The following is a 13,629-nucleotide window of genomic DNA, read 5'->3' as shown; positions in this document are numbered from 1 at the left end:
TTTTTGATTCTAAAGGAAGTTTCGCACTTTTTGATTCGTCATTGATTGATTAATTAATTAATTAATTAATTTAGTTGTTGATTAACGTATTTGTTTTTTATTATTCATTGTCTGTAATAAAATAATTTGATTTCATTAGAAAGATGATTTTACAAATTAGTTCTACCGTACATGGTTAGTTAGATAATAAATGTATTGGCAATACTCTGCTCTTGTCGCTTTAGGAGCCTACATTGCTTATTGTTTTCAGTAACTATAGTGATAGTCATTCAGTTCAACTTCTTGACGGTTAATATAATACACAATATATAAGTCTGATCGATCTCTTTATACCAATTACAGTGATAACAAGTAAATACTTCAATAATTAACATTTTTTCGATTCTGATTAACAATATAAGTTAACAATAAAGAATTATGCGAATTCAAATAATAATGTTACTGCAAAGATGTCTGAGCAATGTTCGAGTTTGTAGATAAATAATTTATGAAAATATATGCATAATAGTGTCAATTTATTTTTCCTTTCAACCTTACACTGTGCTCAATACACCAGCTGTCTAAGTTTGGTATTATTGATCATAATATATATATTAATATTTAAATTTATAATATCAATATTTTCGTGTCATCTTAAAAAATATTAGATAACATATATGTATACGTAAGTCATAGTTGTTTTGATTTCTTGAGATTTATTTTAACATGGTATACTTAGAACTATATGCGACATAATATACAAATCTTAATTCTATGTAAAATTATTGTTTGTGTGAATTCAAATTACCGACTCGAGGAGACATTCCTCGCGGTCGTACAATGTATATGCGAAGTACAGTTTCAGTTTCTCGCGCTTTTTCTGATTCTGATGCTATTCAATGAAACTAATGATTTGTTAAATCATCATTTCCAATTCATATTACATTTTGTTTTTACGAATATACTGTTAAGAGAGAGTTTGTATTAAACTTCCATCAACTGATACATTTTCGCAGTACAAAAACCACCATTCACAAAATATTACATCCAATACACTGGCATACAATACGTACAGTAACAATAATAAAACCACCACCACCACCGCCACCACCACCAACAACAACAACAACAACGACAACAACAACAACCGCCATCATTCCATTTACCACATTTTCGTAAACTATTGCTTTAGAGAAAACACTGTCATTCAGGAAATGTTTCATATTCCACTATCATATTCCACCTTTCATTACACAAAACCTTTTACCACAGAATATTTTATAAAACAGTCCTCTTATACATTTACATGAGACAAAAAAACTTCATAAGACAAAATTGAAATGTAAACTTTAAACGCATGGATTTATTATGATGGAAAATTAAACACAAGAGTATGTTCATGATTGACTTAATGTTATATATGACATGGATAATCTCATTCATGTAAATTAGAATGTTCCCATGTTCATTGTCTTATTTACATTTATGCATTTAGTCTAATACTGGACACTAAAGCCATCCAAGTATTAGTAAAATATCTTTACTGAAATCGTTGTGTAACTACAGTTTCTGACCAGCACAACACCTCTTATGTATGTCGATTATGGTGAATTTTCGTCCTCTTGAAATCATTAGAAAATACAAAAATAAATACAGATCACACACATCACCCCTAAAACACACACACTCTTCCCCTTACACGTACATGTGAATATTGAAATAAATGATACCATTATAATGGTACATAAACATCCCACCATGGATTTCACAAACAGAACACATCCCAGAATATACTACTTCGTATGCGTTCAATGATAAGCAAATGTTCACTTATAATGGGTTAGACGAAATTCACCATGCCAACATGTATTGTGGTATTACCATGGGATGCAGAAAACACTTTGCTCCTGTGATTGTTCCTAATGTAGTGGAAACTCTATATGGTGGTTGACTTGTTAAACAATGATAAAAAGTACATTGTCATACACCTTTAGTCAAATAAAACCGTTGTCACAAAATTTAAAAAGTAGAAAGCAAACTCATAGATTTTAAAAAAAGACACTGACAGTTGATAGCACATTACATTTATCGCATGGTCTTCAATAAGAAGACTAGATTGTTGTAGAAATGACGACCTATCTAATGTGCATTTTAGAATTCATATTGACAGTTCTTTACTCAAAATGACCAAGTCCTAGTAGCCTCGGATAAATGTAATTCAATCCTTATAGAATCAAGAACAATTGACATATGTGAGGTATAGTGGGTTTTGGAAAACGAACAAGCAAATTTAAGACTGCACACATTTCTCTTACATACACTATGACCCTACACGTACATATAAATGATGCAATCAATAATAACACGGCACATATTCGCAATTATACGTGACGCTCTAAAATTCATATTTCTCAGAAGTGGAAGGCATTTTTTGACCCCAAAACAACCATTTTAAACGTATATTTCTTTTACAAATAGCTGCCATTTGTTTCTTTCACAATAAAGTGTCTAAAGTAGAAACAAAATATGTTGTAATAACACGGGAAAGGATCGACGTTTGATCAGAGCAGTAGTAAGTTATAACAGTGTTTGATTTGGCCAATCGAAACAGTCAATCGGTATACAGTTAAGTTGGCTATCAGAATAATCAATATCACAATATACACATTTTCATCCCGATAATACATTGTTCATTTTCTATTTCACATTGACTTCTATTAGTAACTTGTTAGCTTACACGGACAACATAGAAAGTTAGTTGGCTTATGCACATGTGCCCATGGATTGGCCGCGGTCAATGCCTGGGTATATGATATGATAAACTTTTATTTCAAAACTTAATATTAGCGTCCCCAGACACCTTTTTTTTAGAAGCTGTAATCAATCTTCTAAATTTATGTCAGAGGGTGAGAAACAACCAATTTGTATCACAATTATTGATTGTACATGTAATATTTCAATTTTCGTTGCACAATATCCAACACAGCAACATTAAACCTCTGCTAACCTCAAACTAAAGCTCTTTTAATAAACGGAAGGGTTGGTGGTAGTTTTGTATTGCATTCAGGTTTATAATAAGAGTATCGGTCGTTTGTTTTGTAATGTATCTCCCCTGTAAAAAAATAAAAATGTATGTGGGTCCCATATATTTCCTTTTGAAAAATTCATGACACAACTGGAAATCCTCTGCCCCTCCCCATCCCAAGTATAATGAACACTCCCTTATAATACTTGCAAAGAATTGTGTGTAGTTTTACATAATTGAATAATTAACCCCACATCGATTCACAATTGTTCCTTCGCACAGCGTTTCTCTGAAAATACGGTTGCTTACGTGGAAACCTGGAATGGCAATCAAGAAGTAAGTGATTATATTTACCTAGGTTGCTTAAACCTATATATGTCTAACTTCTACACTATTACAATCATGTATGTATGTATGTATGTATGTATGTATGTATGTATGTATGTATGTATGTATGTATGTATGTATGTATGTATGTTAGCTTGTCTTTGTTTATTCTAATTTGTTATTCACCATTATATTAACATAATCACTTAATCACTTTTAACCATAGATTGTTATTTTTTTCATTACATTGTCAGAAACATGAAATGGTTCGAAAGAGGGAAGATGGTATGTTTTATGGTGTCATTTTTTTTGACATGTCATATTTTGGACAAAACGTGTAAACCAATGATTTGGCCATCCAACCTTTAATAGTTCATTATTCAGACATAGTATCATCATCCCAAACTTATATGCGATAGATAACTCTTTTATAGTTTTGGGATCCAGTACACAGAAAGGAAGTCCTTGCTCTGAACAATGTTAATCAGATAACAGACTCATCTGATACACTGATACACAGTAATTCAGTCTTTAGGCTCGATTCTCTTAGCAAACATATGTTTGTCTTTAAATTGGTCCAAAAGCATTACAGAATTGAATCGTTTTAATTTTAGAAATTTACTAAATAACAACCTGCAAAATAGAATTGTATTCATTTAGATACGCCGTTTACATACATATTATGATTTACATATTTTACATGTCTTGATCCATTTTCCATCTACCAACGACTAGAAACCATTTTAATAAATAACACCTTTAAATCCTTTATCATACCTACTTTAAATAAATTACTTTATGACAAAGATACCTTTTCAAATAACTTGACAGCCATCAGTTGTTTTATTATTATAGTTTGTGTATTAAAATGATATTTGATTAAATTTACATAGTCCTAAAATTTTGCAATTTATGTGTCACTTAGCAACAATTTCAACCATACAATTTGACATAGGAGTATGTTTGTGCCTAGACCCTTCGGGGTCTATGGTTTGTGTCGAGATTTCGAAGAGTTAGCGGATGTGTTGTCATAAATTAGGATGTTTGATACCGGATGTTGTTCTTGGTGAAGGAGGGTAATATCAATATATTGATAGTCTAACTGTATTTTTTCATCAGATAGCGACGCTGTCACATGTGATGGCAGTAGCATGACATTTGCTCTTCCGATGGACACTCTTTTGGACGAGTACGGACTTGATAGCGATAATGTAGCTGGATTACAATTGAGTGAAAAGTGCACGGGATCAGTAGATGATGACAATTTTGTGATTACAACAAATCTCTACGATTGTGGAACTACCATTGTGGTAAGAAATGAAAAATTAAACCCTTTGTCATTCTAAGAGTATTATCAGTAAAATAAGTAATCAACTAATTAACTAATTAACAACCTAATTATTAAACGATCCACAACACCGCTCTCTGAAAAGCGGTGCTTTCCGCTCTCTGAAAAGCGGTGCTTTCTTCTGGAATGCAAAAGTATAGATTCCTAGCTAAATATTGACAATGTGATCTTATAAGTAGAGTTATCCAAACATTTCGAAGAGTTTCAAAGTACAATTTGCCCATCACTACACGACAAGTCTAAATTAACCACCTTTGCTCAACCTGTAACCCACCTAACCATCATCGCTGTTCAGAGGTAGTACGAGACGTAGTAACACTTTTGACTGTCTGCAGCCTATAGGGGAGAGATCACCAGGGGTAACTTAAGTCAAAGGTGGAACTTCGTCTCATACTTACCACATTTACACATCCTCTGTTCAAGCTTTACCCTGGGTGGAAAGACAATGGTCAAATATGACTTCGTATCTATGATATTATTGGTATTTATCAATAATAATATGTCTTGTATCTGATGTCTTGTATAGGAGGAAACTGCCGTGAATATCAGCTACAATAACATAGTGTACAGAGAAAGTGGTTCAGAATTATTTGAAATAACATGCGTTTATCCACTGGTGTATGATGTTAAAGTTAAAATTATCGCAAATCCTTGGTAAGTTACAGGTTTGTGGTAATTGATTCTACACTACACGCACTACATCTGCTACTGTGAAAAAGAAGTTGTAAATAAATACTTCTAGCTTCATATCATTGCTGGATGTTTGCATTGTAACAAACAAACGAATGACGTCATTACATTCAAAGGCGATATAGGTAAACAAGAAATGACAATCTTTGACCTGATTTCAATAGTAGTCTTCAGTCAGACAACGAATAATCGGGATAGGTTTCAGTATTGGTACATTATTTAATAATGATAATGTTGGTTTTTATATAGCATTTTCACTCTGTGCTCAAAGCACTTTACAATTAATACCCCTAGCACAGATCTATAGTTACACAGCGGCCCTTTACTTCCTCAACTCCTTGGGGAGCATACGATCCATTGCCGCCCCTATAAGCCCATAGGTTTAAAGCATTCACATTGCAACCTCTATTCTACCAGGTCCCCAATTATACAGCGGGCTGACTGATATTGCTCAAGGACTTCAGCCATTCAGAAACAAACGGCAGCGACGGGGCTTGAATCTGCATGCAACCTGCAGATTCAAAGCCAGTCACTCTAACCAATCGACCATCATGACTCTACATACATTTTTAAATGCATTTAAAATTTCACAGCATTATTGTATAAAATTGAAATTATTTTACAGTCATGCTATTGTCAAAATTTTATGTTTGATATCGCTTGCGCATAAATGGTGTGATTAAAGTATTTATGTTTTAATTTGAATTCTTACATCTAGACAACAACAGAGTTTTAAGTATATTATTTGCAAAGAAATCCTTTCATTGCGGTCTTGAGAGATCTACCTTTCTGACTCATTTTATTCCTACCATGTAGATGGGTAGTTTAAATATAAAGACTTTATTGCATATATAAAGAAGATTTGGGATTATTATACAAACATGAATTAGGTAACGAAATGACACTATGATATTGGTGTGTCGCTACATGGATTCAACTTTTGTAACAGCGATATGTGATATTTTGTTATATTTTCAGTCATCTCCTCGCTCACTTCCTTGGCTTTGGTACCTTCAGTGTAGAAGCAACACTGTACAGAGATGAGAGCTTCACTACTATCTTAGACCCTAATACAGACTTTCCCGTTGAAGTCTGTGATGGCAGCTTGGTATATTTTGGTATCAGTGTTGACAACGAAGATAACATGGTGGCAGAGGGTATAAAAAGTTGCGTCTTATCAGACAGTTCAGGCCCAGGAGTTAGCAACACTTTTCAAGTCCTTCTGGTCTCGTCAAAGTAAGTTCGCAGTCACGTTTTATAGAATGAAGCTGATCTATTAACCTAATTCACTACATATTATAGAGTTGACTTAATGTCAGTTTATTATGAATGACGAAACCTTTCAGTTTTATCATGCAAGTAAGGTCAAATTCTCGCAACATTATTTAAGCAATGAGAAAGAAGACGATGGGAATTATTTTCAATAAAAATGGCCAACTTCAGTAAGTCGCACCATATACTGTAATTGTGGAATTAGTTGTATTCTTTTTTACTTTCTATTTAAGTAAACAAAACAATGTACGGTGAGTGACTAGATAGCAAACGATGAAACACGGATACATAAAATGTCAAATGCATCTTTCAGTTGCCCAGTAAGTGATCACGTGTCCGAAATCGCTGCTGACAGTGACTCTGAGAAACGCTATAGTATGGGTATCTATGAGCTTGTTAACTGGGGTATTTTACCTGAAGAAGATGTTGAACTGTATGTCCATTGTGTTGTTGATTTATGCCAGAAAGGGCAAGCTGGATCACTGTGTAGCACGGTATGTTTACATTCTATCAGTGATTAATATAAAAATCGAAATATAATTGACGTTGTGATTGTATTAGAATCGAACATGTTATAGATAACGCTATGTACATCAATGTTTGATAATTGACACACAGAAAGTAGTGAAAGTATCAGATCACATTACCTGATACATGTTTTTTTATTCCTCTTCCTGGAGTAGTAATGTGCTTTGGTGTAAGGCATTGTAGGTGTTAACAACAATACGTATGTTAGTTACATTCAAGTAGCTGTAATTCTGAATGACACATTTGTAAATACGCAATTAATGGCGAAAACAAGGAGATGGGAATTGGACATTATCGCATTACGTTATTCTTTTTATAAATTCACAACATTCTGCATTTATTTTCGGCTAGACATATGATGCATATAATACACATACTTGGGTATGTGTAAACTTTCTTTTAGAATTTTAGGTACGGGTTGAAAAAAAAATGTTTTCGTATGTGAAACATTCATATTGTGTTATTCGCTATCCGTAGGACTGTAACGGCAGTTCGGAATATCGAAGGGATGTTTCAGATATAATGAGCGAAGAAACCGAAACCATTATATCCCATGGGCCATTCACTTCTCCCGGAGAGAGGTAGGCTTTCCTCACAATCTCTACTTTCACAAGCGACATTTCGGCAATTTACAGCATATTACCTGACTTGTTAAATCACATGTGATTTTATTCTTGCTAACATATCAAATTTTCAGGGGTGCTAACATATCAATATTTGGTATTTCTAAATTTGACAAGTCATCGTAGAACGCACATCTCCTCAAATGCTTTTATAACTGTGTGACAATGGTGGCATGATTTAAAAATAATTGGTGGCAACAATGTGGCAGTGATATGCAAGAAATGGCTTAATTATGTTAACATAATCCTAGAGGTCAAAGTCAGGGTCAATGGTGAAGGTCGTAAATGAGAGCTTACAGTTGACAATATGTTGTAAGAGTTGACAATATGTTGTAAGCACTTGATTGGAGTCTCTGTGTTATACAGTTTTGAGTTATACAGTAAATAATGACTGTTCATTACAAATATGGCAGTCGTTTAGTGAATTATTTTATGGGCACAAAAGGTAATGCATGTGTATATATATTACTTGTTGGGTATTTTCTTTAGATATGGTTTATATGAAATTGAAATTGAATGTCAAGGTCAAAATTTAAATGAAATTGAAGGTCAAGTAATGTTTGGTATATATACTTTCCTTGATATCACCACAAACATGATTTAAAAGAAACTGGCAACAAACAAATACTAGAAAGTGTCTGTGATATACAGTAACTGATTTGGACAATAAATATGGCCACCATTTTCGTCAAATTTGCATATGTCACGGAACAGAGTGATGGTAGAGATATGACGTATTACAAACACACGCACGCACGCACGCACGCACGGACGGACGAAGCCCATTGTAATAGTCTAAAATGTAACAAATTTATGGTTTCAGGCATGGTTGTAATTAGAGTTTCAGTGGCGAAGTCAAATAAGTTCTGCTTGCCAAAATTGCTTTCGGCTCTGAATTTTCTCTTAATCCTTTCCCACTCCCTTCATCAACGAAATAATTCATGAGTTTTCTTCCTTTTTTCACAGATGCAATAAAAGTTAAAGAATCAAATCCCATGGCTTGGACAACAAAGAGTCAAGGCATAGTTGAACAACATCATGTGAAGATTACCTTCACAAATTTATTGTTTTTACATTTCGTTTGGTGGTGGTCGTTGGCAAGATGATCAACTCTCATATTTTGACTTTTAATCTTTACTAAATTACTATTGTAAGCTTGTAATGTTGAGAAGAAATAGGTATAGATAAGATTTGATTCAAGGAAGAATGTATACACGAACTAAAATCTCAAAGTAGCTCGAAACACCCAAAAGTTTGCCTTTTGAAATCCCTACATAAATGTGCTTGTTCAACACCTTGTTTTCATGGAACCTGTCAGTTCTCAGCTTGGCTGAGTTAATACTGTTAATTCAAGTATAGTGCTGGTAGGAAATAACATGAATTTGGTGTATTAATCAGAATATTGCTTAATGTTTCGAAGACAGTATAACAGTAAAAGTGTTAAGATTTCTATTTCTGAGGTGCAGACTAGGTTCATTTTAAGGAACAAAATAGTAAAACTAGAGTTAATACGGAATTTTGGAACTTGTTTATTTCATGCTATTCTTATTATACAGTAATAAAAGTATCGTAGTAATCATTGCACAAGTGATTCATTATTGATATCTATCTATCTATCTATCTATCTATCTATCTATCTATCTATCTATCTATCACTAAGACAAAGCCATATAGCTACGGGGAAGTTGGCAAACACATTCTTGCCGACTTCCCAGTTCAGCCCTGTAAATGGAAGCGATTTGTTGACTACATGCGGTTTATATGGCTCCATGGTATCCACCAACAACAACCTTTCATGAATACTTACTGTAACACTATCAACCTAACTCTAAAATTTACAATACAATTTGGAATAGAGTAACGAAGAAGTCTCCTTCCTAGACACGAAAATGGTGATTCAAAACAATAAGAAAGAAACTACAGTATATAGCAAACCAACCGATCTCCATCTATTACCTACTATCTATTACCCTCGTCCTGCCATCCAAGACGCAACTTTAAGTCAATTTCATGAAGTCAAACGCCCAGATACAGACGCATACCGATGCTCAACCGATGATTTTTTCAACTCCGAAAAAGCCAACCTAGTTTTGACGTTAGGCTACATTCACAAATAATGGGCAGGGGGGGGGATCGGAGGAACTGAAGGGGTGTGGACTTGAAGATTTGGAGGATGGTGGAGGGGGGGGGGACTTGAAAAATTTTGGTGGTTTGTTTTGGGGGGACCTAAAAATATTTTGCACATATAATAATGATGAAAAGATACCCAATGTCTTTTTAATAACTTAAGTGTGTGTTGAGTTGCTTTTCTCGCCCATTGTTGATCACAACTATTAAACCAACTGTAAAGTGACCACAGGAAGATACTGCACAATATAGATAGCCCAAAATCACTGCAAAATGAGTATGACAGTCTATGGACAATTTCAAAGCATTGCACTATTTATCATACTCGACATCGGCTGATGGCATGTTGAACTGTCCTGAAGTGAATTTTAATCTTTTAAATAAACGTTTTGAACTATCTTGAACTACATAAATAAATAGATAAATAAATAAATAACAATGATAAATAAAACTCTTCCAAAACAATGTATATAAAATCCTTTATGATTTCAGCCAGAAAGTACTTGTGACATTTCGTACAATTTTTATTTGTAAAATGAATGTAAACTGGTAAATAAAAAATGTATAAATATAAATAAATTTTGTAAAAATTAAATAGTGTAATCGTTTAAAAGTTAAATTTGCACCATCCCTTAATTATTTGTTATCTATTTGTACCTGATTGATTATTGAAAGTTTTGAGCAAAGGACATCAAGCTCTGTCATTAAAAGTGTTTACATACATATACATGTACAAACATATTCTCTTCTTAATGTGCTATTTTTTTCGCACTTTCACGCAACTAGCATTTCCTTTCCCGATCCTATCAATGACTATGATAGCCCTATAGGTAGAAATGTTTATATAATACCTGACCATATTAACCTAAACAGGTTGTCACTGATATTTGGTTGGTGGTGGATCAACAGGTTTGATACTAATACAAAATACATAGTTACAAATAAGATTGTTGTTGAGACCCTTCATAGGGCTAATAACCACACGGACTAATAGTCTTTGCAAATTAGGCTCATCTAAAATGTCTAGAGATGCAGAGCTCATTGTGTAGTACTATTGAGTGAAACTTTCTTATATCCAAAAAATAAACCAATGCAATATATGAAATTTTAAACTATATAAAAAAAACAAGGCAATATTTAATACAACCCCTCAGCAACATGATTTTGTCTAGTCTCTACCTGTTATTTTCATGGATCTGCATCATAGCTACCATGGTGTGTATTTATTTGCTTGGAATACATACGAGACTGTCAGTGTTTGGCTTAAAGGACAGAGTTGCCCTATTTTAAAAGGTTACGTGTATTTTTTTTTATTTTGAATGCAAATTTGTATATGCTGTTTGAAAAAGACTGTACAGTAGTCAAATTGTCTCTAGATCCATTAATTCTAAAAACACTATGCAAAAATAATATTGGAAAGTATTAATGCAAATTTGTTAACAGGGTAGGAGTATGGCTTTAAAAAATAATTCAGCACAGTTCAACCAAAAAACATTAGTGAAACTGGAGAACTAAAAATCATGTCAAAATTTGACAGCCTCTTAACAAAAAAGGGTGCAAAACATGTATATACACAAGTTCCTGTATAAAAAAACAAATAACATTAATTACCCTGTGTTCAGCTTCAATATACACTCAAGTAATGTCAAAGTCTGTGCAAATGAGTAAAATCTGGAGATTCCAAATGTAAACATGTTCATACAATTACATTAGAGACAATGTATGTATGTATGTATGTATGTATGTATGTATGTATGTATGTACATGTATGTATGTATGTATGTATGTATGTATGTATGTATGTATGTATGTATGTATGTGTGCACATGTGTATGTGTGTGGCTATATATATGTTATAAAAATAAATGTGTGTGTGTGTGTGGGGGGGGGGCTTGAAAATTTCTGACCATGTGGAGAGGTGATCTGAATTTTTTTGGGTTATAAAGGGGGGGGGGGGAATTGAAAAATAAATCTAATTTTGTCATGATTCCTCCGACCCCCTCTGCCCATTATTTGTGAATGCAGCCTTAGCTTTATTGGTATCCACAGTTTTCAACTGGTTTCACGCAGTTATTTTTATGTACTCTACTGTACTCATGTTGTACCTTTATTTCACCATGACCTCGCTGGGCTTGGTTTTACATTCCCATTTTATTAGTCATTCTTTCCATGTGCTGTCCGTCTTGCACTAATTACATTTTTTATATTTTGTGGTTCAATTATTTATACTAGATGCAATTACATCACATTGGTGAAACTGCCCAATTCCCGGAATGTGCTGACAACTTTGCTCAGTTGCTGACTAGCATCCATCTACCTTTCAATACTAAATCTTACCTTACCTAATGTGTGTAGTTTCTTTTCTATCATATGTAAGTTACTTTGTCTTACTGCATCGGCCGAGATACGAACATTGGACCTTATGGTCCAGAGACTTCACTCTGGCCGTACTCCATAGAGGAGATGTTGAGCAAGGTTATATTCAAAATGTACGTTTCCTGAGGAAATATGTGACCCGACCAGCATTCACAACGGCCCGAAGGCATTACACCCTCGGGTTAAAATGTGCCTCAACGATAACACCTGTCAACCACTTAAAGACTTGGTGTAAAACGTGTCGCCATTTAAAAAAAAAATAGTTTTCTGGGAGAGGGCCATTTTAATTTGACTGATTCTATTATTGAGGTGATAGCAGTAAGATGTAGACAAACTTGCAAAGAAATATTGTAGATGACTTAAGTTGTGTCACTCAAAATAACACGAGGAACAGTGCTACAAATATACTTACATACATACATACATACATACATACATGCATACATGCATACATACATACATACATACATTCATGCATACATACATACATACATACATACATACATACATACATACACACATACACACATACATACATTCATACATACATACATACATTCATGCATACATACATACATACACACATACATACATACATACATACATACATACATACATACATACATACATACATACATACATACATACATACCAGGCAGATTATGGTTGACACATAGCCTAGTATCTAACCTTTCCCCTTTTATCAGTATTCCATTGTATGATTCGAAATTATGACAAAATTTTACGGTTGAATAAATTAGATAAGAATATTAAGAATTGAATATAACATAACCAAATGTAGAATGAATGAAGGTAAAGTTACTGGCATCTAGTCAGACCAGTAGAAATAAACATTTTCTATAATGCTTGCTCAGATGAACGCAAGCCGTGCTCATAATTTCATTTCCATTACAATATGCACTCATAAGTCAATATAAATCCATAACTCATTATTTGAGCTGACATTTGACATATAGAATATGATAAATCATCTGTCTATCTCAAGCCATTCAATAATGCATTCTTGTGCAAGGGCCTCGAATTATTTCTGTTAAGTACCAGATCTGTTCTAGGTAGATTTCTTTGTAGGCGTTGGATTGACTATCAAATAAAGTATGGATATTCGTTAGTTAAACAGTATTATATTTTTACTCTGTTTGCTGATATGAAATTACTAGTTGAATAGAAATTCGTATTTGACTTCATTTTATATAGTAGTATTATTCAAGTTACCTTTAGTTGATCAAAATATAAATGTATACTATAATACAAATGACAGTCTGGCCATGGTTTATGATTCGATACACTGAGTCAAACTATAATTAGAAATGCTC

The 13,629-nt window shown here is 33.5% G+C and overlaps 1 protein-coding gene across 1 annotated transcript in view; it reads left to right on the top strand.

Annotated features, from left to right (window-relative positions):
* LOC144452418 (ZP domain-containing protein-like) overlaps positions 1 to 8,961 on the top strand; it is a 9,669-nt gene extending 708 nt beyond the window's left edge. The window contains exons 2-9 of the mRNA XM_078143510.1: positions 3,287 to 3,340; positions 3,586 to 3,616; positions 4,451 to 4,641; positions 5,206 to 5,333; positions 6,348 to 6,605; positions 6,955 to 7,135; positions 7,647 to 7,750; positions 8,759 to 8,961. Coding sequence (XP_077999636.1) covers positions 3,287 to 3,340; positions 3,586 to 3,616; positions 4,451 to 4,641; positions 5,206 to 5,333; positions 6,348 to 6,605; positions 6,955 to 7,135; positions 7,647 to 7,750; positions 8,759 to 8,774 — 963 coding nt within the window. The 3' untranslated portion in view covers positions 8,775 to 8,961. The remainder of the gene's footprint in view (positions 1 to 3,286; positions 3,341 to 3,585; positions 3,617 to 4,450; positions 4,642 to 5,205; positions 5,334 to 6,347; positions 6,606 to 6,954; positions 7,136 to 7,646; positions 7,751 to 8,758) is intronic.
* Positions 8,962 to 13,629: the final 4,668 nt, after the last annotated feature.

This window comes from Glandiceps talaboti, chromosome 22 (genome assembly GCF_964340395.1).
Source record: "Glandiceps talaboti chromosome 22, keGlaTala1.1, whole genome shotgun sequence".
Lineage (NCBI taxonomy): Eukaryota > Metazoa > Hemichordata > Enteropneusta > Spengelidae > Glandiceps > Glandiceps talaboti.
Note: the sequence above shows the minus strand (reverse complement) of the source record. Positions and strands in the feature narration are given on the sequence as shown.